Source organism: Platichthys flesus, chromosome 7 (assembly GCF_949316205.1).
Source record: "Platichthys flesus chromosome 7, fPlaFle2.1, whole genome shotgun sequence".
In the NCBI taxonomy this organism is placed as follows: domain Eukaryota; kingdom Metazoa; phylum Chordata; class Actinopteri; order Pleuronectiformes; family Pleuronectidae; genus Platichthys; species Platichthys flesus.
The window spans coordinates 8,718,152-8,743,888 of NC_084951.1; the positions used below are offsets into that span (position 1 = coordinate 8,718,152).

At 42.0% G+C, this 25,737-nt stretch overlaps 4 protein-coding genes and 1 long non-coding RNA gene across 7 annotated transcripts in view; 2 read left to right on the forward strand and 3 right to left on the reverse strand.

Annotated features, from left to right (window-relative positions):
• The window catches only part of spen (spen family transcriptional repressor), a 27,133-nt gene extending 15,119 nt beyond the window's left edge, over nucleotides 1-12,014 (reverse strand). Inside the window, exons 1-3 of the mRNA XM_062391867.1 lie at nucleotides 11,566-12,014; nucleotides 8,812-9,132; nucleotides 1,936-2,550 (exon numbers count right to left, since the gene is read on the reverse strand). Coding sequence (XP_062247851.1) covers nucleotides 1,936-2,550; nucleotides 8,812-9,132; nucleotides 11,566-11,648 — 1,019 coding nt within the window. The 5' untranslated portion in view covers nucleotides 11,649-12,014. The remainder of the gene's footprint in view (nucleotides 1-1,935; nucleotides 2,551-8,811; nucleotides 9,133-11,565) is intronic.
• On the forward strand, nucleotides 10,827-14,499 carry LOC133956644 (uncharacterized). Its single transcript, XR_009921166.1, has 2 exons — nucleotides 10,827-10,894; nucleotides 13,931-14,499. It is a non-coding gene; the product is annotated as an uncharacterized LOC133956644 (long non-coding RNA).
• Nucleotides 14,500-15,467: 968 nt separating this feature from the next.
• Nucleotides 15,468-18,289, reverse strand: tmem82 (transmembrane protein 82). The gene is made up of 6 exons (XM_062391869.1): nucleotides 18,004-18,289; nucleotides 17,831-17,903; nucleotides 17,476-17,671; nucleotides 16,874-17,288; nucleotides 16,485-16,672; nucleotides 15,468-15,923 (listed from the first exon to the last, which is right to left on the reverse strand). Exons 1-6 carry the CDS (start codon nucleotides 18,095-18,097, stop codon nucleotides 15,918-15,920), a joined length of 972 nt encoding a protein of 323 aa, XP_062247853.1. The 5' UTR covers nucleotides 18,098-18,289; the 3' UTR covers nucleotides 15,468-15,917.
• Nucleotides 18,290-19,645: 1,356 nt separating this feature from the next.
• smim1 (small integral membrane protein 1) lies at nucleotides 19,646-21,040 on the forward strand. 3 transcript variants are annotated; one of them, XM_062391873.1, is made up of 3 exons: nucleotides 19,646-19,811; nucleotides 20,142-20,372; nucleotides 20,686-21,040. In XM_062391873.1, exons 2-3 carry the CDS (start codon nucleotides 20,269-20,271, stop codon nucleotides 20,807-20,809), a joined length of 228 nt encoding a protein of 75 aa, XP_062247857.1. In that variant the 5' UTR covers nucleotides 19,646-19,811; nucleotides 20,142-20,268; the 3' UTR covers nucleotides 20,810-21,040. The 3 variants fall into 3 exon arrangements, with proteins under 3 accessions (XP_062247857.1, XP_062247856.1, XP_062247855.1); XM_062391872.1 differs by having other exon boundaries at nucleotides 19,647-19,811; nucleotides 20,194-20,372; XM_062391871.1 differs by having other exon boundaries at nucleotides 19,657-19,811; nucleotides 20,209-20,372.
• Nucleotides 21,041-21,491: 451 nt separating this feature from the next.
• Nucleotides 21,492-25,174, reverse strand: mad2l2 (mitotic arrest deficient 2 like 2). Its single transcript, XM_062391870.1, has 8 exons — nucleotides 24,679-25,174; nucleotides 24,300-24,418; nucleotides 24,131-24,202; nucleotides 23,948-24,048; nucleotides 23,741-23,835; nucleotides 23,140-23,213; nucleotides 22,940-23,032; nucleotides 21,492-22,225 (listed from the first exon to the last, which is right to left on the reverse strand). Exons 1-8 carry the CDS (start codon nucleotides 24,716-24,718, stop codon nucleotides 22,187-22,189), a joined length of 633 nt encoding a protein of 210 aa, XP_062247854.1. The 5' UTR covers nucleotides 24,719-25,174; the 3' UTR covers nucleotides 21,492-22,186.
• Between the last annotated feature and the right edge of the window lie 563 nt (nucleotides 25,175-25,737).

Sequence of the window (25,737 nt, forward strand, 5' to 3'; positions counted from 1 at the left end):
GGGAGCCATTGCCCATTCAGAGAGGTAGGCAGTGAGAAAAAAATACCAGCCGTCTCCTGAAATTCCCCCCCGCAGCACTCCCTCGACAAACCACATGTGTCGCTACCGCTCTACATACAGCCGATGGTCGCTCTATGTCCATCAGAGGTGTGGACTCTTTTCAAAGGTGAGGCAGTATAACAAAAAACAAACAGTGAGACCTCTTTGGCATTTGATCCTAAACTTCTGGTATGTATTCCCTGTTTGTACACTTGCTAATAATACAAATCTCAAACCAACTAATAAAATTAAATAAATGACCAAGTTAACACACACACACACACACACACACACATAATTACAACAAATGTTGCAACACTCATTAATAAAGTGTCATGCGTTTTGCATCAACGCTGTTTACCCCTGAGACTCAAACACTTCCCCAACCACTCCATCGGCACAGTGGTGAGTGGATAATGAGTAAATAAAAAAAATTCTGAGAACTATCCCTTTAAATAGTTCCAGGGTTACTTGAGAGCAGTAAAATGGACATAAGCCAAAAGCCAAGTACAAACAGCGGGGTAAATTAAAAAGATTCACATCAAACACCAAAAGTGCGATCACAACCGTTACATCAGCAATCAAACACTCAGGCTAGTGAATACAGATCAGTCCTTTGAAAAGTTCACTAATGATCACACAGAAATGAGCAGAGTAGATATTCACACACTTATCCCTTTAAAATGTACACATTGACACGTGCTGCTCGATTGGAACCCTTACAAGGAACCTTGGTGGGGCCATATCAGGATTGCTTCAAATTCTCAAGAAATTTAGGCGTGAAAGAAAGATAGAAGACAGCAATAATTTTCCCTGTCATGGTGTGTCTTCTCAATATTTTTTCTAACGTGCAGACACTTGCATGCAATTGGTGTTGCCTGCAGGGTGGAGCATGGAGGTATGTTCAGATGTTGGATTCAGAAAAAAAGCAAGTCTGGCGTTGCAGTAGTCACAATGAATGTGGACTTTTGCAATATGCAGTGCTGGCTGTTTTACTTTAAATCTCCTGCACAGTATTAAAAGTCAATTCCATTCATCATTCCTTACGTTTAAAATTATAGCCACCTAAGGAATTGACATAATGACACAGCATTTCTAGTATTAGGAGTCATGCCATGTTGCAACGGTTGATATTTAAAAAACCACAGCTTCTGCAAAGAAAAATTGTTGCGCAACAAACTGTTCTTAATGAGAGAGCCCTCACTACCCAGAAATTAAATGCACAGCCTAGACGTAGCTTGTTGGCAAAAGTGGTGCAATTACAGTATTCAATAGAGCCAGTATAATCGTACGTGCGTGTTGGGGACAGTGCATTATTACGTATTAAATCAAACTGGATCCACAGGATGGTATGTTTACCAACACTTAGAGGCTCTGTGAGTTTTTTCCATTGCAATTAAATAAAATATCTATTGTGACATCTGGAGAAGTCCACATGAACTCAACTCTGAAGAAAACTTAAATAAAATGATCTCTGAGATGTTATTTAAATGTTTACACTGGATTTATTCAGCTCAAGAATTGATATAACAATAATTGATTGGTGTAACTGTATTGTATAAAAGCATGAGATGCACCTCAACCATGTATTACTACTACTCTTATGATGCATTATTAAAAAACAAGTTCCCATCCTGCTACCACTATGCCCTGGACTCAGGTTAGCAGGAGAAAATGATGGATGGACGACATTAATAATATCCTGAACTGGTCCAATGAACTTCCCTCCAACGACCATGCCCTCATTTGTCATCTTAGTGCTCAGCATTCAGTGTTCAGACTTCTCTCTTAAAATACTTACTGTTTCCAGCTGCTGTTCAAGATTAGTCTGCACACAAATAAACATCCTCCCGACACACGGGAGTAAATATCGACACTGAGATTAGTTTCACTCACCTGCCACTCGTGCTGCTGCTGGTGCTGCTGACCGAGTCCGAACTGGAGGAGCGACTGTGAGAGCCCGACCCACTGTGGGAGCGTTGAGGACGGCTGGCCTGACTCGCCAGTCTCTGAGGAGAAGGGTTTGGCGAATGGGTCGAGTGCGGTGACCGGCTGCGACTGGGACGGTACGAGCGTTCCCCACGCCGACCCCTGTCCTCCCGGTAAAGGTCCCTGTGGACCACACTGGCCAAAGTAAAGGGTTCCCTGGTACGAGGCTCATAACGAGGCTCGGGCGTCTCAAAGCGACAAGGGCTCCTGCTGTGGGATCGGTAGAAGCCGACCACGCTGGATGTAGATCCTCCGCTTCCTGCTGCCGGGGCCCCTGTTGAACCACTTGTTCCTGTGTTGCCAGCAACGGCACTGACGATAGCTCCACTGACTCCTGACGACACGGTTGTAGCGCTTCCACTGGAGGTACCAGACCCAGCCCCTGCTGTGCTCAGAGTCCTGTCTCTTGCATCACGGTAATAGTCTGTGTCGTAGTGCCGCTGGCGGTCGAAAGTGCTTCCAGGGCGCTCGTGGTGGCCGTAGGCACTGTGATCATACGCCCGCTCCCGAGTTTCAGCAGTCCTAACAAACAAGAAGAGAGGACAACAGCACATTACACTTCCATCTAAGCCGCTGAAGAAAGGTGCCAGCACAAGACAGTGGATAAACCAACATTTCAGGTGTCTCTGGTGGGATCGCCTTATTAGACACATGGGAAGAAGGGGCACTCAAGCTTTTTGAGGAGGGTAGTTTTAAAACATCTTTACAAAAAGAGATCTTTACCTGCTTACAAACTGATCTACAAGGGGATTTTAATAATTGACTGTTTAAGACAACTGAGCATCAGGCCTCACATCTCTTAGACTAAATGTTTGTGTCAAGATTATAAGTATCAAATCCTTATGCCACCAAACCAAGCACTTGTTTTTACAATAAAAAGCTGATTTGAGGTGTGGGCATGAGCTTCAAGCAGTTTCTGTTTCGAATGATTCTCTTTGAACACTTGAGACGTGTTTTTATTCAACCTCTTCTCAGTTCAAGCATCAAACAAATGCTTAGTATTTCCTATTGTGAAACGCCACACTTTACTGAAAATACATATCAGGAGACATTTTAAACATAAGCCATGCATTCAGAAACCTGCAGCTCACTTCAAGGTTTAATTGCAGGATATAACAGACGTGCACAAAGACGTCTTGTAATAAATGGAATTAAATGGGAGTTTTTGACTTTATAGATTGTCAAGTTGTTTTGGTCTTGTAACATCTGGCAACTCGAACAAAAGCCACTTTGGGAGGCGTTTCATCTGAGGGGCTTTGTTGAAGGTTTTTGGAGGTGACTTGTGACAAGTCTTTTGTTTACGATGCTACACGATTTGACACCACTTGTTCTCCTGAAGAAAGAAAAGAAAACAAGCTCTCCAAAGCATCTTTTATGAAGATGCACATTTAAAACTATGCAAATAAGGACATTGTGTTCAGACCTGTGCTCCCTCTCTCTGAATAAAGCAATCACACTTTAATTAGGGAATGCAACGGCTGTGTCATTACAATAGTCAAACTACCAAACTCCCTGTAATGAGCGGGACAGGACAGCTATTACCACTGTTTGAATTCAGTTCAAATTATAATCAGCAAATTGGTTTTGATGTTCCAACACAGGATTGGATATGTTTTAATATAACATCAGTTACAAAAGCTCATTATACTAGCGATTAATATAATACTCTTTGAAACTTTGACCACTTCAAACTAGAGGATGAAAACTCTATAGTTCCAGATTTTATTGGACAACAAACCTCAACTGTCAATAATGACATTTATTAAGGATTTACCAAAAAGTCAGTATAATCATACTTGTGTGACACTGTAATACAGTTGAGATTATATATATTTATATAATGTTTGTATATATAATTGGTACAAATGTGCTGTATTGGATGTAGTTCTTGGGGAGGTCTACTTAATAAAATAAGTTAAAAGTTATAAGTAAAATGAATATATGCCTAAATAATCATTGAAATTAAACTGTCCAGATGAAAAATCATACAAATAAAGTAGTGTTTAAACCACAAATGATGCAACATGGTTGAGAAAAACCAATAACATGATGTCTTGTTGGACTAGTGTCCTAATGCTCACATCACCTAACCGCCACATTCTCAGTTTGAGTCTGGGCAGCGTTCTCATGTTCGTGGTACTGGTTCCCCTTAAATATTTCCTGCAAATGTTCACTGGCCATGATCCCGTTTTGACATGGCAGTCTTAAAGAATGTCCGAAAGACTAAATCTGTTCTGCAAGATTTCAACAAAACAATATACTCTCCAGTAATAGTCTCTGTTCAGCTTGATAACGATCATCCAGTATGAGAAAAGACATCTGAGATTCATGAAAAAGTGTCTTAACTGATTCTTTGGATATGATTCATGATTTCCCTTTATGATACCTAATATAAGCACTTAGATCTCTAGGAACTGTTAGGATTTAGATGATCAGAGATGATTGTTGTGACTACGTCTGTGTCGGGATGTGTTTGTGAATTGTGCTTGCTTGCCGCCTTCAAGCTGCTGAACTGTCTAACGCCAACAAAGATCTGTAAGAGCAAATCAAAGACATTTGTAACAAGGAGAAACCTCGGAAACGGTTTATTTCATAAGAGACCTGGCAGCAGCTTTTGTTTTATTAATACAAGTGAAAATGCGGGCACAATGTGTTGTGTTCTGAATCTCAAGCAAATGTTGGTGATTAGTTCCTTCAGCAACGCAGCACACGTTTATAGTCTCTCTTGTGCCTCGATACAAACGATCAGCTAGTTATTTAGGATGTTGCAATGTCAACCGTTTGATTGGGAATCTGATCGTCACACAATAGCACAACTATGAACTACTTGGATATTTTCTAGTGCTTTTGCCACGCCTTCTAATCAAACATCTTAGGATCCAAATTGTGTGCGTTTCCGCAGCCAGCCCCGTTCTTGAGGTGAGCTGCCTGCATTTCAATCTGAGCTTTAGAAACCAACATGTGTCACAGCAGGTGCTGCTGACGGAGAGCCGCTGCCATTTCTCTGAAGATGTACGACACAAGCCTCCTCCTCTGCATCACTGATGCCCTGTGATGTCCTGAAAGGCCATTTGATGAATCACCCACAGGGAAAAAACTAAACTGCAATTCCCAACCTGACCTTTTACACTTGACAAAAAAAACATGATGCGTATATTCACACTCACATTTCCCTGCCAATCTTGTCAGGGCTTTGATAGACTGCGCTCATTATCAAGATTAAGCTTCTGTGCCAAATAATGGACCTTTAACCTCTTCCCCGCTTTTAATTTTTATTTGATCTCTTTTAAAGATACGTACATTCGAGCAAAAAACAAAGCCCCCACTAAATAACCATAATTGACTGGATTTAAGGGTTTGCAGAACTGGTCACTGTGCAGGAACAAAAGACTGCCTGGGATAAACACACTTTCAGATAAATCAGTTTCAGAGACATGCGCCATGTCTGTATTTCACTATACATTAAGTACGGCAGGTCAGGAGCTTATTTGATTTTATCATCTGTGTGCAGGATTCATGAATAACATCTATGGAATAACAATGTCTGCTGTGAAATTGATGGATTACCTTGACCCCTAGATGCTCTCGAAAATGCTAATTTGCCGGTGCTGGCTCACTGTTCAATAGATAGCCTTCAATTTCACTTTAGACAAAACAGCTTCTACATTATTCATGGGGCTTAAAAATAATTCAGTTGGACTTTTTTTAACAGAATTTCCATCAGTGTTTGATTATTAGTCCGCTCCAGTGCATGCTAAGCACATCAACTGTTTTGGGATTACGTGAACGGCATAATTATAAGGATGCATTCCAGCAGCGTGCCAAAAAGGCGTCTTATGTGGAGCCTCAGTCATATGCGGGAGCTAAACATATGTTTCAATTTAATTCAACATTCCCAAAAGTGTTAGATTCAGTTTTATTGTTAAAAATCCTTCTACCATGCAAACTAACAGTTGAACTGTGCAGCTGTGGAGGGTCCAGTCATCGTCGCAGGCTAAAGCACAAACTGTGGAGCTCAGGTTTGGCAGAATGAATAAAATCTTCTCGCACAGTGATTTATATCATATTGCTGAAATGGACTGTGACACAGAACTAGAAACTCAACATAGAAAATGTGTCCGTAGTCTGTTGTATTAATTCATTCAGTAAATTAAATATCTGACAAATCAAGGCGATGCATAAAACTGATGCAGCAATCTAAACCGGGTGTTGCCATTAATCAGTTCTGCCCATTGGTCTGCAACAGAAATTAAAAAGGGATAGTTTCCAAAGATAAATGGTTTAGGAAGAATCTCGGACGGCAAATCAACTCAAGGTAATGATCGTGTTAATGGCCGACCCTAAAAGCGGCTGCGACATCCTCTGTGTGAATCGAATCAGGGACCTCAGACGGATGTTACATTTTCCATATGACACTATCCTGCATAGAAATCAAAAGCTGCAGAAGTGTTGACGATATCAGGACTGGAATTACTGATTATTTTCATTATTGATGAAAATACCTGTTATATTTTTCAATCAATCAAGTTTTTACAATAAAGACTTTTCACGTTGGTCATTTTTGCTTCATAAAAACATTGATTGATTATTTATTGTCTTGTTAAATCTCATTGGTTAAAAAAAAAAAAATACATATGGATTTTTATTTATTAACGCATTTGTATTTTTCTGAACTTGGAATCGTTTTTCCTCTTATTCTAAATGATCACAAAGCACATATCAATGCACATACTGGAAAAATGGATGTGACGTGTCTTTGAAACTTTTGAATTTTTGCACAGCTCAATTCTAACGTATTATTAAGACCATGTTGGGTATTGATAGAGTTTCTAATTTCAATGTGGATCTATTCATCAGAAGGAGAACAGGGGACAGGATCTGAAGGTGGGGTCAGGTGAGAGGAAGAGATAGGAAAAGGGCATTAAGGGTAAGGCACAGATTCCTGCATTTAGACACACAGGCAGCAATAATAGGTTTTGTAGCTACTTCGGTTAGTGTGGGAAATGGAGTGAGACAGGGGTTCAAACTAGGGGGTTAGAGAGGACAGCTAAAATACGCAGGGCAGGACATACCAACCTTTTGAGAGAGTGGTAACTTGACCTATAATTCCGAATACAATCTAGGGAGATAGAACTTTGTGAGCAGAAAAAATGGGCAAAAATGTTGAGTGGAGGGGAAAAATATGCAAGCAAAATCGTTCACGGAGAAAAACGTAATCCTCATCGTTCAGGGCAGGGCGACCTCTTGTGTATAGATGAGCTGGAGTGTCTGTTTGAAAGAAGAAAAACAAAACAAAAAAAGCAAGCTTGGCCTCGTACGAATCCAGGTTGGGATTTTCTGTATGCTGGAAAATGTCTGTTTAAGTCAATATATCCATCCGAACATGTGGGGAAAAAACATTCAGCGTTTCACTTGAGTCCAGTAAAATAAATACGATATCCAGGAGTCCAAATACATCAGTATTGATCCCCCAACAGCCATTAGAGATGTGATGTTAAAAAGAAGTCTTGCATCTTTATTTGCGCAGTCCTGCACATTCCAGTTCAGTCACAATGTGCACGGCGGTAAAGTAGTCCAACCCTTTTGTAGAAGGGGGGTGAGATTAGGTGCATGTCTCTTAATGGTAATCCAGATTTTCTTTCTCTCCGTATCACTGTATTAATTCCCAGGCTGGAGGACATTCAGTTTTGAAGCTCTTGGATGCTCATGTCTGCTGTCGATCTGCGATCTCCTTTACAGGTGGAAGAGCCTGCACGCAGTCCCAACATGGGCTGAGGCGACGAGGAACGCATTTCACACGCACAACTTAGTTCTCTGATTCTGTGCGATTGTATCCAAGGTTTAGTTATAGTTCCACGTTCGGGGAAGAAGAGATAATCCACAGACATGAGATGAGGTTATCTCCCAGCAGTAAGGATGGCACAACTTTCCAGTCACACTTTCCAGCATTCTTTCCTCCCACGGTACGATCCATAGAGTCCATCTCGGTCCTCGGCACATCTGCAAGTCTCAGTTGTTGAAAAATTCGAAAAAAATAATCTCCACAAAAATAAGGCAGATGAAAAAAAACAGTCATTTGCTCACTTGTTCAGTCACCTCTGCTGACCTGGATCACCAGCAGAGGTCTCCCAGCACTCAATTTGTAATGCCCTGATCTCAGACATAATCCCAAATTAAAACAAAAAGCAAACAAAAAGAACAAAGTACCAAGAAAACCAACCATACCTTTAGCATGATAGCATATCCTTTAGGTGTGTGGCCAGTGGTAATCCAACAGGAGGGAATACACATCCTGTGTTATCCACATTACTCCACATTAGACTAATCCAGACAATGGTGTCTTAAATATATAGAATGTGTGCTCTGGGTTGTTTTATTATATGAGGAAAAAAGGGTGACATTAATCCATCGAGCAGGGCATGTAACTCCAGATTAGGGAAATCCCAGGGATGGCAGTCGGAACCACTCTCTCTCTTTTTCTCTCTCTCTCTCTCCAATAATCCTGGGAAATTTTACGATATCCAATCTTTGCCCCGTATTCTCCGCAAATGATATATCCACATCACAGAGATGTTTAAACTCACAAAGATAATCCCCAACAGCCGCTTAGACTACTGACTATGCGTTAAACACACGTGTACCTTAATTCTGGACCATGAGCTTGTTTCCTCCCCTTTAACCCACAAACAAGTAAATAAATAGATGGTGGAAAGATGCTTGGAGGTGATGTGTTTACCAGAAACCACGGCTCCCCCTGGCTTCAGAGAAACGTTGTCCACTTACCCGTCTAGCCTGCGTTCATAGCGTCCCTCTCTGCTGTGGAGCGACGTGGGGGGCACGTAAATGGCCCCCCCTGCCGCCCTTGTGAACCCTGATACATCCCGTCCACGAGAGCCTAAGGACAGACTATCGTCCAGCCCCCTCGCGGCACTAGGAATTGTGCCCGGTTCATTGTAATCGGTGCGCAGGTCTCTGTCCCCCATCTTGTTGATGGCATTGTGAGCCTTCTGAGCACTTTTGATGTCCACAAAATCCACAAAGGCTGCGACTCCACCTTCTGAACCCCGCTTTGGCAGGACCTTGACACTCTCCACACGTCCATATCTGAAAGAAAACAAGGGGAAACACTGTGTGATCACCAGGCTTTTGTCAAACAGCGTTCATGGTTTATTCCTTTTTTGTTATTATAATGATAAAACATCCTCAGAGGGCACTGTGCTAAATTCAGTTATATATGTGTGTGTGTGTGTGTGTGTGTGTGAGAGAGAGAGAGAGAGCAAGAGAGAAAGGGAGGGTAGGGGTGGGAGTGGGGGGGTTAGGGGTGGGAGGGGGTGAGGTGGCTTCGCTGTTCCTATTTTCTTCTCTGTGGTTTTTTCTCATGCGAGGCAAGGTAACCCAGCAACTGGCCTCGAATCCTCTGCACGTCGCATGTTAATCAATGCATAGATTTTCCGGCATTAGCATGTTTTGTGGGAGGAGGGTGCTCTCATAGGCTTTTCGCTCATGGATGAAGACGCACACGAGGGAGGTTTGAGATTACATGAGCTGATTTGCAGGAGAAAGGTTTAAATAAATAATATAAAGCAGGTGTATAGTATTTTTTTTTCTGTTTCACTATAAGACAATAAGGCATTTGAGGTATAACAAAAATAAACAAATATGAAACGAATTCCCTCAAATTCAATTTTGAATGTGAGGGCAAGCAAACCATTGTTTATTCAATAAACCTATAAACGGCTTAATGCGTGGTGATACGTGATGTTTGGATTGACTGAATGTAGGAGCCAGTGCAGGGTTACAAAGCCTGCCATCATCTCCGTGCGCTCACTGTCCCTCCTCCTCCCTCCGAGCATCTGTGGGGAGCGCGTTTCTCCGTCCGACAGGAGACAGTAGGGTGCCCACAAATTTATTGGCATGCCAGCTTCCCAACATCGAACAAGCCTCCGACGCCATTTTAGAAAAGGCTGCTCTCACTGCTTACTCATTCTGCCGTCCCCCATCTTCAGTGACTTCTATCACACATCTGGGGCTGTCATGCACCTGCACGCGCGGACTACCTCTGCTTTACACGCCGGAGAGCTGAGGCTGGAAAAACAGCACAAGCCAGCGGCGGACACACACTTCCCCCATCCCGCACACACACAGACACACACACATCAGGCTGTCAGTCAGCTCCATCACCTCCCACAACGAAAACATAACCCGTTCAGAGCAAGAGCTGATGTGAATATAGGTGGATCATCATCATCATCATCATCGTGATGGTTGCGGGGATCGGACATGTTTGTCGTCTCACCGCTGCAGAGCAAAAAAGCACCACAACCTCATCAGTTTATGTTTGGGGACAAATGCACTTGTGTCACAGGGTCGAGAGCTTCAGCAGCTCCTGTGCCGCTATGGTGACTCATACATGGTTAAAAGAAGCTCCGCTCTTAAATGCGCGCTGATGCTTTTCAGCAGGCTGCTCTCCGGCACATATTGACGGAGACAGAGACAGACTGCTGCTTCCTTGACAGCCGAGGTGAGAGCAGCGAGAGCGGCCACACAATCGTGACAGAGACCCGCAACAAATATATATAGATACTATTTCCTCCAGAGGAGCAGGAGATACAAATCCTGCACAGGGCTGCGCGTCTGCTCCAGACAGAACCAATTGAAAAAAAAACAATGCGTGAGGATCATAATTAGGATATCGACATGTTGTCTGGTTTCCCTTCGGGCTGCAGCTCAGAGGAGCAGCGTGGTCACAATGAGCCAAACAACCATTTTCTCTCTGCGCACAGTGTAAACAGCAGCGGCACAATGTGCCACATACGAGCGAGCACGCAGCGTTCGATCCCAGCCCAGCCTGCGGCTCCGAGGCAGCGTGAGTTCCGCCGTCCCCTCCGATCTCCCTCCATCCCCATACTAACACAACACAACACAACACAAACCATGCAGCTGCAACAGTGACAGGCAGGTATGTGCTGGTGCTGGTGCAGATCTCCACACACACACACACACACACACACACACAGTGCACACGCTCGGTCAGGAGCAGTGACCTGACTAACTCGCAGAGTCAAGTGAACACGCACTGCTGTCTGCCACACATGCACGCTGCCCCGTGCTGCAAGAATCGGGAGCAAAATAAAGGCTGGTGCCGCGCGGATGAAGTTTGTTTACACTGGCTGCGGAGGGGACCTGCTACCGGGAGGAGAGACGTGCCGCTCCGAGGTCTGATCGCGGTGGGGGGGGGGGGAGAAGTGGAGAAAGCCCAGGTGAAGTTACCACGGAGGCTCCAAGTGAGTGCACGGTGTCGAAATGGCAGAACCATATGTCGGCTGGCTGGAGCGTGCCGCTGGCCGCTCGCGCTCCGAGGGGGCTCGAGTGCAGCACAGGAGCTGACAGCTGCTGCCAAACGGGACTTCGCTACGGGGGGAACCTCCTGCTTCATCCACCACGGTGTGACACCACAGAGATGCTGGCCGGGCAGCCGTCCTTACATTGCAAAAAAACACATGCACACGCACACACAGACGTCGCTCGTCAACTCACCGCTTGAAGTGCTCAATGATTTTCTCCTCTCGCACATTTTCGGGTAAATTTCCCACCCATAGATGCCTGGTTTCCCGGACCATACTGGGAGCTCCTGCTCCCCGACCATACACAGCGCCGCGCTATGTCCGTCTCCTCGCGTGCAGATCGGCAGAGGTCTGCAAACCAAACGCCTGACAAGAAAGAAAAGGGAAACGAGAAACACGCTCCGGTCGCTGTGGCCCAATGTAAACCATTAGTCCCCCCCCGCACGCTGCTTGATACTGTTCACTGCTGGAAGCGCGATCTTGCACCTCATGAACGCGCTCCGGACTGTTCCCGTGACTAGGCGCGTCCCTGACACCATGCGACCTTTGGATGTCGAAAGAAAGCATGAAGCTTCCTAAAAAGATGCAGCAACTTCGCTCGTAATGAGAGGCACACGGCGCAGGCGTGGCTTTGTGTGTGAACTTCTTTACTCTCTCTCTCTCTCTCTCTCTCTCTCTCTCTCTCTCTCTCTCTCTCTCTCTCTCTCCGATGAGCTAGTCGTCCCACTGTGCGCATGCGTGAGAAAACCCCTGGTTGTGTTGCTTTGACATCTGAGAAGCTTTGACTCTCAGGAGGATCCCATCATCCCATCATCTGAAGCAGTCAGCATGAACTTTCCCTTTAGAATGGTTTATTGTTTGATGATTATTTTTATCAATACAAAAACGGGTGGGGGGGGAATCCCTCAAAGGACCAAGTGAAATAAAGTTCCATATGTTCCAAAAAATAACAAAGAAACGTTCAAGATTTCTCCATCTCGGAATATCAATCACTTACCGCTCAGGCTAAATACTCACAGGGTGTAATTGGTCTAATTGTCTCCTGTGAACCTGAACACAATAGCTAGTTTGAGGAATGGATGGATTGACTAATTGCTGGCGACCATCACTAATTGCTTTATTTATCCAGCATCATTAAAGCATGCCTACGTGCAGACATACAGTCATACAGGGCTTGACGGTTTGAGTTGAGCCCCCTCCGTTCAACAAAAGGTTGTGTCAGCGAAGTCTTCGTTGCAGAAACCTAAACCTAAAGAGAACTAAGTTTGTGTAAGTTAGAATCCATCAAATATTTCCCTGAGGTTGGTAGAGAAGCTTATATTCTGTTGATCCTGATGAATAAACTCCAGTCTAAACTCACTATTTTAAAATTCTAGAGATTATTTGTATCTTTTATTTAGATTTAAATATTGTAGGAAACAGGAATTGTATATAAACGGATGGAAAATAAAAGGAAGAGACCAGAAACACAATAAATGTAAACATTTCCAAACATATTGGTTTGACGGGTATAAAAATAATGTGAATCTTATGCGACAGCTGTTAAAGCCATCAGACCTCAACCCAACTGAGAAACCATAGTGAACATTTGATTAGAAAGAGCTCACCATTATCATAATGCCCAAAACAATAATGGCCAATATACTTTGGAAGAATGCTGTTTTAAGATGCATTTATTAGTCCCAAACACATGCTCCCTCAGGCAGAGTTCATACTCGAGAATGGATTTATAGTCAATGGAAGCTGTTACTGAGACACTTTACTTTGTCACATATGTGTATAATAGCAGACAGCTTACTGAAGCCTGTAAAAGACTGTTCACAACTCCATTATATCAGGCATAAGAATATCAATTTAAACAGTATATTACCAAAACTGGATTGACATGAATGCATTAACTCATAAAATAAAAATGATCAGTGAACTGATTTGAAATATTCTGATAAAGAGACCATGAAACAGTAAATGTGAGAAAAGAAAGGATCTTTTATATATACAGTATATATTTATTTATTTATAAATACAGCATATAACATGTATGCTTGTACATGGCTCAGTATTTATCTGCTGACGGCAATATAATGTAACACTGTTGGTCTGTCAAGGCAAATAAATATTTGACTAATTTCCTTGTATAACTACTCATGGGTGGCAAAATGGCAAAGGGGCTATTTAGTGAAGAACTTTGACCTGGTCGCTGCTTGGTTTTAAGCTAATGAGTAACATGAGGAATTGGGCCCAAGTGCTAAGGTACAATATAGCATTTTGATAAGCTCTGATGAGAGATAGGCTTAAGTAAACCTGCACTTTCACTTGAAACATTATCCCTTTACGTGTTGATGATACAAACCTAGCGTGTGGATCATTGGAAATATGTCAGCCTCATTCAAACAGCGGATAAACAGAGTTTTAGTTCAATATTTGCTCAGAGAATATTGTCTATACTCAGGCTGGAGCTGATTCCAATGTTTAGCCTTCAGAGAATGACAACTAAATGAAAGTTTAGTAAAGAAACCCTGTGTTACCACACTCTTCTGCTTTTTTTGCTCTATAAGCAGGCATATTAAAGGCAGGAGTGCGCATGCGTCAAACTGCGGTAACAGGGGACGAGCTACCGCGGGACGCATGCGCACTGCGTGCCCATCACATGAGAACAGACGGTGTGAAACCTCCGGAGCAGGAGACGACAGCCGCGGAGAAGCCATTACGGTGGACACCTCCACCATGACCGGCCGCTCGTGGAGAGCGTCCTCATGTGGGATTCTACTCGACAAACGAACTCACCTTAATAATCCGTCGGGAGTACAATGATCGATTTGGGTGGATCGACTAAACACCAGATCTAAACGTCCCAGACCTGCTGGATTTATCCTGGAATCTGGACCCGCCATTGTGTCCACTGTCGTTTCACAAGCTTTACGGGAGGAAGGGACTGATATCAAACCATCTCCATCACAAACCCTCTCATGGAATATGTTTCTGTCCGCTCTCAATAAAGACTAATGGGCATAAGACCGGCGTCAGTGTGTGGACAGAGCCGGTCCCGGGTGTCTCACTGTTGCAAGAATCCAGAATATATCAGTCTGTAAATGACTAATGTTCCCTCATTAAAAACATTGGCGCGGGTCGAGAAGCAGTCCGTGTCAATAGATACCGCCTGTTCGTTCACAAACGGTCTTTGTTCGACGGATCAAAGGTCAGCGCTAAAGCGAAGTAACCGAGCCTTTTCTTTGTCTAACGCCATTTTGTGGGACTTTTTATGCAATAACGTTGTCGTCAGCCATTTTGCTTCTTTCTTCTCTGCGAGCGGACGGGACACGGGGAGAAAAAACAATGACATGATATTAACGTGGGAAAGAGCAAACGATAGTATACAAAAAATTTAAATAAAGACGTGTACCCACCGTGCAAGCTGTCAGTTATGGCGTCAATAGGTTACCACATAAAAAAGGACATGTCCGTGCTGGGGATGATGGTGACAAACGTGTAAAATGTATTTTCTGCGATCAGTTCATTTATGTGCTATAATAGATAATCCAAGTTATTTTTATGGTTAAACCCGGATTTGGGCTGTGTGACAGTCATAACAGCTCTCAATTTTAAAGATACATTCAGTTATTATAAAGAATAATGTCAGAAATCTTATTGAATTTAAATCTGGGGTTTTACAATTTTGTATCTTATAATTTTATCTGAATGAAATGCATATTATTTTCCCTTTTCATCTGGAGAATAGATTTGTCCTTTTTAAGGCAACACAAACGCATACAATATAAACATATACACAGTAAATAATGGTTTTATATTTATACATTCAATATTATTTCATTTGAAGCATTTGTGGAGACAAATTTGTCTTTGTATTCAATATATTTCTTCCATTGTTGAAAATATTAGAACATTTAATTAAACATTAGAACATTTAATTAATTCTTAAGAAGAAATTCTTTTATTATTATAATTTCTTAAAGCAGATCAATTAGTGGGTAAATAAGAATTAGCTCATCGGATACAGTGTATTATAGCAACAGCTGTTGGCCTTTAAACCTCGATTATTTCTACCTTTGTTTGTCAGATGGTCAAAAGGATACAAACTGGTTTTAGATCCAAACAAGGACAATATTTAATAGTGAATCTTGCCAGGAGTTGGTGGCTTATATACCTCCAAGATTACTGTGCTAATTTGTCCAAGGGGTCATGCAGAGACATAGAATAACATCCTAACCTGCAGGTTTGTTGCCCAAATCAAAAATAAATATATAACATGTTTCTGTTCTGGGTTCATTTTTATCTAATATCAAGACTGAGCTGCAAACTATTGTACTAAGTTAAAATGCACCTCATGGCATTTAAGTGAAAAGTATTACATTCACAATATAAAAGCATGAATCGCTTGTGTTGCCCAAATAATACGGAGACTAAATCAGTCAGTTAGAAGGGCTGTTAGTTGTAGAAGTCCCTTGTGGCTTCCTCCCATGCTCCTTCTCTTGAGCCTGAGGTCTTCTCCAATGCTCTCTTTCGATGTCAGCTGAATAATCCTCTGCATCATATCTGCACACAACAAACACGACAGATGAAATATGTGGCACAAGACGATAAAGAGCTACAGCGAAGCTGCAGCTGCAGGACAAGCTTACACCACAGATTGACTGGATATCTAATAACACAGCTACTGTATGATATCATTTTCTGTAACATTATACTGAACTTAAGTCTGGAGTCCTCACTTTCCTAAATTCTTATCTGTTATTTGATTTGGGTCTTAAACTGTATTTTCCTTTTCATTAGTAGAATAGATTAAACCTACTTTTTAAAGCAAAAATCTACTTTTGTATGATTCAGCTGCATGTTGTAATTTGAAACTGAACTCTTTAATCATTCTACCTCAGTGATAGTGAAAGTAGGGCCAGTGTTCTGAATGAGAGACTATTCTGACCTGAATCTGTCTTGGGGGTCTTAAACCTTGTCCACCTGGGATACAAGTTTGAGAAGTTCAGTCTCATCTTGGGACACAGTGTAATGAACATAGCGGTACTCTGTCCCAGTTTGTGAGTCTCGGCGGACAGAGAGTGCTTGTAGCCGTGTGTGCTGCTTCCAGGGAGACTCACTGACCTGTGAGGATGCTGCATCCAGCAGATCCATAGTGGGGATTAGACAGCTGGCCTCGCCCAGGAAACACATTAGGATGTGGAGCACGTCAGCCCAGCGTCCAACCGTCAGCATCAGGACCATCAAGCCCCCGAGACGCACCATCACTGTGTTCAGCACAACCTCGCTGCCAGACGCACCGTGCTGAGCGTCTGCAGAACCCAGAGCGCAGCACGATGGGGAAATATGTGGTGAAAATGCAGGATGGGCTTGTAAGACAGCTACTAATTTTGGATGCCTAAATTTATTACATTTGCATTGATGATCAGATAAGTACTGGGGGGAAGCAAAAAACCACAGGCATTGCGCCACAGTGTTTAAAATACATGTGCATGTTTCTCTCTGTTCCTCACCCTGCATGTACACCACCAACAGTGTGTAACAGATAGTCAGTGGTGTCCAGAACCTGAGGGCCTCTGTTGCAGACAGGAAGTGTTGATTGATGATTGATACAGAGGCCACCGCAGCCACGATGAAGATGAGGATCATTGTCCTGCACAGCATGGGCAGCAGGAGCTGGCCTGATGAGAGGAGGCTGATGCAAACGCCACAGTAGCGCTGCGAGCTGTGGAGTTTGTACAGAGCCATGACATGGTGCATCAGGCGGGTGGCCTGCCGAGCCAGAAACCAGCTCAGTGCCGCTGCCAGGAGCAGACATAGCCAGCGCTGGGACGCCCCCTCGTGGAGAAAGTGCAGACTGCAGCTTAGGGCACAGCCCACTGAGAACTGGCTTTGAACCAACACTTGCTGCAAAGATGTCCTGTACTCCTGAGGGAATAAAGGGTCACATGAAGAGGAATGATGGATGAATAGAAACAGAGAATAGCCTGGATGTTGTAAATAAGCATCATGAGTCATTGCGACTTGATAAAATCCAGAGACGAGAACATGCAACAAGTGATTCAAGTGAAACATTTGAGTATCAGGCCTATTTTCTATCAAATCAATGTCTTACTCGTCCAGATGTCACCAATCCAGACACAGTCCGAAGACAAAATTCTAACACCACCAAGGACGCCACACGAGAGCCCACGACAGACAGTATCCCAGTCACAATGAAAAACTGGAGCATCCCAGTAAATCCAGTTTTAGTTCTCCTCTCACGGCAAGACGTCCCCCTCTTCCTTCCTTCATCACTCTCATCACTCGAGCTGTGGGTTGTGAAAAATGAAAACAGTGTTAACCTGAACACTGAAGTAAAAGAAACACAAATTTGATGAAACAGTGAAATTTACAGACGAGTCAGATTACATATTCTAACACCAAATTCATCTTCAAGTACAGCTCTATTGAAAAGACAATTTCCTCACCTCTCTTCCACTAAAAACAAGTGTACTCTCATCAAGGAGCACAGCACAGAGATCCCACATGCACCTACCAGTCCTGCAGGGCACACAACAATATGCAGCCACACACATGTGCAGTTTAGAAACAGCCTGTCGCCATGTTGACATCATAGGAAATAGATGGACGAGGAGCTCACCTTGAAGTAAACTATCCACTGGGTTTGTATCTAGGATCAACCATCCCGGTAGGAAGTAGGAAGTCGGTAGAAGCGACTTGATAAATGATAACATCGTACAACCCTTGACTCAAAAGAAGAACATTTCTTTCATAGGCCCCACGTAGCACAAGAATCCAGATTTGACAAGAATCTAAGCAATAGCACACTCAGGAAGCATAGTTGGTGGGTGCTCCAGATCGGGTTACACCAGCGTGGAGTCTCAGCTCAGCTCTTCCGGTATTTTTTTTCTGTTCCCTCAACTTTGAGCCTGTTCTATGTCCTGTATCAAAGGTCATCTGAGCGTCGATGGTGAAGAGGCCTCCAGCAGCCTGAGTCAGAAAAGATAATGAGGCTGTTGCATAATGGGGGGAAACTTTACAATCTGAAATGACAGGAGTGTTAGTTTTCCCGTCTTGTGGTCCACGAGCTACGGTATAAAATTTGCTCTGAAGAGGATGTCCTCATCTCATAGACATTTATGACAAATCATATTTTACAGCATTTTCAAGTCCAGTTTATTTAGAGAGCCTTGAACTTCGAGGGGCTTATGGTCATACCACAATGTTCACCCTGTATTTTTACATAATACACACATACAAGAAATTAGTGCAGTTTTACATGCGATAAATTGGAGAAGTAGCAGTTATAGAGTGAAAGACTAACAGCAGGAAAATATTAATTAAATGAAAAACATGTACGCAACAGTTGAAGAGTTTTCAAATTTGTGTATTAAATCGTAGCATTTTATGCAAATGTTGTAACGTTGCTTGCGACTATATTTATAGACATACACAACAACACAGGTACTCTTTATTGTTAATGTTGTATTGTATCTGTTTATGTTGATTCTCAGTATTGTAACAGCCCAGCTTAAGACTGTGGCAGAGAAAACAGAGATAGAGCAAACACATGTTCAATACATGTCAATATAATGCTCATACATTGTGCAAGTACAGTGAGGAGGTATTACACATAAATACTTCAGATTTATCAAGTGTTTATCATTCTCTGCTGATAACTGAGAGCTCAACTCAGGAGAAAAAAATATGTCTATGAACCTCACAGAAATAATTCTGTGATATTTATTGTGATATTTATTGGTATGAACTATAGGAATATTTTTATTTGGATATAATTTTTGGTAAAATCACTCCAAGTCATCCTTGTGCCCAGGTGGAGGGTCTTCAAAGTAAATATCAGACAGGGAAAAGTGTGGCGTAGCAGTGTTCAGTGACTGAAGCGGATTGTCCACTAGGGGGGAGAACTGTACAAGATGTACACAGTTAAAGGTTCAGTGCACTAAATCTTACACATGTGTAAGTTTTAAACTTGTGGAACATGTGTAAGATAAAAAGGAATCGGATTTAGCACTTAAAAGGACCCAAATGTTGCATTTTAAGATCAGTGAGTCATCTAATAAGTAAAATAGCAGAAAAACCCTTTGACACTACAAAGTTATATTATATTTGACCAAATCATATTTTTATTCATTGAACGGAGCATATTTGCTTTACAGTCCACTATCTGCAGAGGATGTGATGAAACTGGAGACCAACCACTGATTGAATTGCTCTTTATCACTGAGTAGGAGTCGTATAAGCCGGTGGAAGTCAACAGTTGGAAAACAACCAATCAGTTTATGTGTGACCTTAGTAAACACATGTACTGAGGCCAAGGTCTCTTTCCGAGCAGGAGGAATGGCTCTGACAGTCTCAGTGTCAGTCGTGGTTTTTTAAGAGCTGGAGACCAGAGCTTTATGTGCAGAGCGTTGACTGGTTCTGACTCAGGTGAGTACAAACTGAGATTATTTTCATGTGGGGACATGAATTCTTCTTAGAGTGGGAATCATCAAATCACTGCCTTTTGAATCTGATTATTTCAGTGACATGGTCTGATTAAACAATGTAAATACCAACTGACATGATCTTCTCTAAATATTGTAAATGTTAAAAGGTAATAAACACATGTGATAGAACTTCTTTAAAAGATTATTAATACATTTGTCGAAGTAGTTATATGTTGCCTTTATTTTGTAAAATTACTTAAATATTAGGGTTAGATAAATATTCAACTTTCCTTTTTGTCACGAGGCCTTAAAAACACTCTATGTTCCGCAGAGTTGTCGATGTTTTGTTGCACACAATCCACTCGTCATTCTCACTGTGTCAGAGTTCATGTGTCCAGGCTGAGCAGTGAAGCAGTGAGTGAACAGTGATTCCAGCATTAACAAGCAAGAGAGGAAGGATGTCCCACATGGACTCCAACGGAGCCGGCAGCGTGCAGTATGATCGCTGGAACGAGGACAACGTCAACATGAATGTGGAGGCATCACAGTCCACTGGGATGAGGTGAAACATGAGGACGTCTGACATAATGATCCGAAAGCATTGTGATGATGCCATCAAGGAGCTGATAATTAGTGATAGGAAGATATGTGTGAGATAAAAGTCACAGTACCTCTGATAGCAGAGGGCAATGATGTAATATCAGTTTGCCTGTTTTTCTCCCTTTCCCATGTTCCCCAAATCCTCCAGTTGTATTTTGATCACTAATAACTGTTCTTGTTTCAAAGTGTTTTTCACCTTTTCATAAAACGTGAATCTACAAACAAATAACAATCAAAGTCATCTCTGACCACCTCCTTTTCTCCTGAATCTGCAGGATCTACAACAGAGTATGTGTCGGTAACACTGGGGTAGTAGTGAAGACAGCAGGAGCTCTGGCTGCACTGGTGTCCATCTACATCATAGGATACGCAACAGGATACTACATCCATAGGTGCTGATGGTGGAGCCCAGCAAGGAGAGAAAACTGAAAGCCTCTGTTTCAAAGATCATTTTTATACAAAACTCAATTGAGCATGCTTTCAACTTAATTCTGAAGCAAAACCTAATGAATATGTCTTATTTTCATAAAATCTTACGGAAGTAAAACTCCAGTTTATGATGGAATCGTGTGTCATTGTTTTTGATACATGAAAACTGAAGTTGTATTAAAGTTTATTTATTCTAAATAATATGTGTTGTTTTGTTGCGTCATCGAGAAAGAGTTGAATATAGAAATGAAAAAGTGTCAAAGTGTGTCTTTCAGGCACATCAATGTCTGGTTGGTTCAGGTGATATAAAGCAAGGTTAAGATATTATCATATTTGTGTAACTGTGAGATTTCATTTTGCATTTTAATTTACAAACAAAATGACAGACAGGGAATTGTTCCGTGCCAAAGCTTGTTTCCCTTAAAAAAACACTAAGAACCCAACCAGCCACCAGTGGGAGTACTGGATTTATCAAATCAATGAGTGTGTATCTTTTAAGGTGTGATCCTACTGGAGTTAATATGACTTGCAGCCATCTACCTAAAGCATTATTCCATATAGATGAATGAATGAAGCCTCGAACCAAGAATCATTCTACTTCACTTTTTCACTGGTGAGACATACAAAGAGATTTTTAGTGCTGATGCTTCAAAAAAGATTGAATTACAATTTAATAGTATTTTACATTAATCAACAACATCACTGGTAAAATTGAAATGCAAAACACAACTCTGCAATTTTCATGTAAAAATGGAACATACAGGCTGTGGCTCAGTATGAAACCATCATTCAAGGACTGAGATGACTTGACCTCTGACCTCCTAGAGCATGTGACAAGGCGACTTCTTCTCAGTTAGCATTTGCAAAAGAAAATGCCTACAAAGAACAATGAGTAGTGGATATTTTTACATTTAAAACACTGCTGAACCCATCTGATACAAGTGGGATTTAAAGTTAAACTGATGTTCTCCCCCAAGGATTCAATATCCTCTGGAAGGTCATTGTCATGGTGCAACTACATTTCAATCTTAATGATCGCGTTATTTTAAAGATCTGCAGTCAAAACATTAAAATGCACAACACATGACAATAAGAGCAGACACACATCCACGTGTATGGTATGTTCCTCAATCACAGACAAATGAAACAGCCCAACCCAAACTGCAGCTTTACACACTTCACAAAACACATTCCCACAGGAATATCCCACTCTTAATAATCCCATGTGTTCAACACATCCTCTTCTTCCTTTCAATCTGTTGCTGAGAGGCTGCATTATGTATTTAGCTCATGATTCAGTGTTCTCACATAGAGGCTTTTGCAGCACTGAGTTTTTACAGTGTGGACCTATGTTTTCTGAGCTCTCTCCTCCACGTAGAGCTGCATCTGTGAAAGACAAAAGAACAAACAGATATCAGTAAGTGTGTGAGCATTTGAAAACAATTCAACAGAACATGAATCACAGAATTTGATGTCAAACTGTTAATCTGAGCAAGAGGATTAAAACTCCACTTGAGTGTCTGTAGCCGTTTTAAGACGTGACCTCCAGAGGATGTCCAGAAATGAGTCGGTACTTTTCCACGTTCACACACGTACAATGGAGAAGGAGGTTCTCTGGTCAGATATGTCCTCAACAACACAGACCTCTCTGGAGGGTCAGGGGCGGTGTGGCACACGTTTTTGTTTGCAGCACATTGATACCGGCGTCTGGCTTTATACCCAGAGGATCTCTTCACATCTACGTCGCTCTACTACGTGTGTGACATTTCTCTATTGTCCTGAGATATTTATATATTCTTTGGGGTTTCGTTTTTATTTTGCTTTCGTGGCAAGTTCGAACGACATCAACACATCCACTTGCTCGTGGTGAATCCTGCGTAAGATCTATTGATGTTTCCTCACGTCAGCTCCTTTGGACATTGTGAAGAGTTTTCATCACGGGGCTGGCTGGAGAAAGTCCACGGAAAGTCCGAAAGCTGTAACTCGGACATTTGCACTCACACATACAGCATTTTCTGAAAGATCTCTTGAGTTTAGTGCATTTCTGGAAGACACGATGCGTTTTTTCTCTTTGAACTGATGAGAAATAGGTTTGCTCACTTTTACTATGTCAGATGTCATGGTCTTCAGTGGGATGAGTCTCGGCTCCTGCATGTGGACTTCTTGTTCATCAGCAACTATCCACGGGAAATCCTGAGAGGGAAATGCACAAACAGGAAACAGCAAATGCATGTGATTATTCTGTGTTTACGTATAATTCGATTTGTTTGTATTGATGCAGTGGTTTTAAAATAACTCACCTTGATGACTTGAACCTTCTCCATGTTGCGTGTGGCAGCATCTCTGGTATGTACTAGTACTGTAAATGAACACCCTGTGACAATAAATAAATCACATTATTCAATCTATTCCCTTATGGATATTATTGACATGTCATATAATCTGTCACAGAGGCTTTGCGACCACAATCTTAATTATCTCCTAATAATTCTTCTCTTTAATTGCTCAACTTTGAATTTGCTCAAAGGCACCTTTTGTAATTTTAGTGAGCCTACTGCTTATTAAGAGCTGGATAGAGTCATGTTCTTGACTCAGGAGATTATCATACCCTGAACTAAACCTTGCAGGCTTACACTTCCTCTCAAGCTACATCCAAATCCTGTCTCCTTTGCTAAAACATACAGATGATTATGTCTTCCTTCCATTGAGGACTCATATGCAGTGAGAGCACAGGCAGCAGGTGTCTTGCTTACTGATAAACAGGTGCACCAGTGAATGATTTCTTGTGGAGAGGATGTCAATGAAAAAAATAAAAAGTTTTTTTACAAACAAATCAAATGTATTGTCAGTTAAACAGAATCTTCTATAAATATTTGTATTCTAAATGAATAATGCGTTTACCTGGCGGGTTGCTATTTAAAACAGCGTCACACACACTGATCTTCAGGATGAATGCCCTCAGCAGCTGCTCCACATGTGAAAGTAAAGTGTCAGAGCTGCAAAGCAAAAGGAGAGTTAAGGACCACGATCACTAAACAAGCATGTCAATGTTTCAGCAATATATAAGGATAGAGATCTATATATTAAGACATGAATAAAAGTAACAACCTGATGGACAGCAGTGTAGGCTGGGAGATCTCAAACACAAATCTCTCCACTGGATGATGCTCTTTGTCCATGATGACCACCACCACCTTCTCTGCATCGTTCTGGGAGGTAAGTGGAAGATTTTAACAGAGGGGAAACACACGTTACCGAATATGAACCGGTCTGCTTAAGGTCGCGTCTTACCTTTTCAATCAGCGGCTTAACGCAGTGCAGCGTGTCTTGGATATACTGATTCAGCTCCGGGTGACATGACATCTACAAAGAAAAAACAAACCAAAAACACAAGATAGAACTAAATGGGACTTCGAACAATATGGGAGCATTTAATAATTACATGAAAAAGTATCTGTACCTGCACAGGTACGTTGTATTTCTTCCTCTTCTGAAATATTCCAGAGGGATAAACTTCTCGGACGTACAGGATGAGGTGAATAGCGACCTCCAGGAACTCACACAGGATGTCAGCGACGACTGAAACGAGACAGGAACTATCTCACTCAGTGTCTTTGCTCTCGAATGGACAGACTCACACCAAACCCAGAACCACTGATCAGCTCCACAGTGTTTACTTATAATGACAAGAAAAGGGGGTCGACGGCATGTAGGTGAAACTTTATAGAAATACAGCACCGATTAGTGTCATGCTAAGACCCTCACGTGTCGGTGAATGAGGATATGTATGTTGTCTCGAGGCATTGCCAGAGGAGAGCATCTGGCCATTTCACGCTTACCTTGTCCAAAGTTGAGATCTTGTCTCGTTAGAGTCGTCATGTTGTCTTCCTCACCAACGGTCGAATGAAACAAACACAAGCTAATTTCCCAGCAGGCTATTGCTAGCAGCCTTCATCTTCTGTTTGTGTTTGTTCGAGGTCCGACTGGACGACGTCAACCCGAGTGAAAGCAGCGCTGAACTGTGGGTTTGAACGAAGATGCTATGGAAACACTGAGGCGGATTTTAAACAGAATTAAAATATAACATAGTTCACGACCGGTGTTCCAGTTTAGCTGGGGATTTGTTGTCTTTATTCCAGATGTTATCGGTCGGTTGCAGACTCGGTCGCAGATTCGTCATTTTAAAGGGCGCCTGTGTCTGAAGTGCGGGATCTACTGAAGACGTCGTTGGAATAAACCTAAAAAAAACACACAGTTTATTTCTACGAAACCTTCAGTAGATCAACGAACTGCAGGCACAGGCGCTTTTTAACGAATCTGCAACCGACCGACAACATCTGGAGTAAAGACAACAATCACCAGTTGCCAAGAAACCCAGCTAAACTTTAACACCGGAGGTGACGCCGCTCGCCGTTGTTAAGATACCGACGCGACGTCGCGCATCTCTGTGTCGTCACTCGTTGTTTACAAGCTATTCGCCGTTCACTCGTGATGACTACTCTGTGATTGTGCAGATTACTAATTTACTTTGTGTAAGAAAGGAGAACAAAAACATTACAATTGTTTTAAATCTGTTCATTCTCCGACATTTTCTGAACATCAGTGTATAGAGAAATTCATTCAGAGCATCAAAGGTCAATTTATATAACCAGAAATGTACTTACAATTTGAAGTTCCTCCACTTATAATAAATCTATTTCGTCTTTTTCCCTTTTCCTTTTGGTAAACATGTATATCATACAAGGGGCCCCTATTGTAAGTATCTATTTATAAATAGAGCAAAGGTTTTGTATTTAATTAATTTAACAAACCGTTTTCCTCTAACTTTTTCCACATCACTAACTTTATTTTACATTTAATCTTACAATACTTCAATTAGTTTCTTCGTACAATGCCAC

Excerpts from the sequence above, each read along its gene's own strand:
- mad2l2 (XM_062391870.1), bottom strand. The coding sequence starts at position 24,718 with ATGACGACTCTAACGAGACAAGATCTCAACTTTGGACAAG. Across the intron at positions 24,203-24,299 it reads AATACAACGTACCTGTGCAG|ATGTCATGTCACCCGGAGCT; the intron begins GTACAGATACTT and ends TTTTCTTTGTAG. Across the intron at positions 24,049-24,130 it reads TTAAGCCGCTGATTGAAAAG|AACGATGCAGAGAAGGTGGT; the intron begins GTAAGACGCGAC and ends CTTACCTCCCAG.
- smim1 (XM_062391873.1), top strand. The coding sequence starts at position 20,269 with ATGTCCCACATGGACTCCAACGGAGCCGGCAGCGTGCAGTATGATCGC. Across the intron at positions 20,373-20,685 it reads TCACAGTCCACTGGGATGAG|GATCTACAACAGAGTATGTG; the intron begins GTGAAACATGAG and ends CTGAATCTGCAG.
- tmem82 (XM_062391869.1), bottom strand. The coding sequence starts at position 18,097 with ATGTTATCATTTATCAAGTCGCTTCTACCGACTTCCTACTTCCTACCG. Across the intron at positions 17,904-18,003 it reads AGTGGATAGTTTACTTCAAG|GACTGGTAGGTGCATGTGGG; the intron begins GTGAGCTCCTCG and ends TGTGCCCTGCAG. Across the intron at positions 17,672-17,830 it reads TTGTTTTTAGTGGAAGAGAG|CTCGAGTGATGAGAGTGATG; the intron begins GTGAGGAAATTG and ends CACAACCCACAG.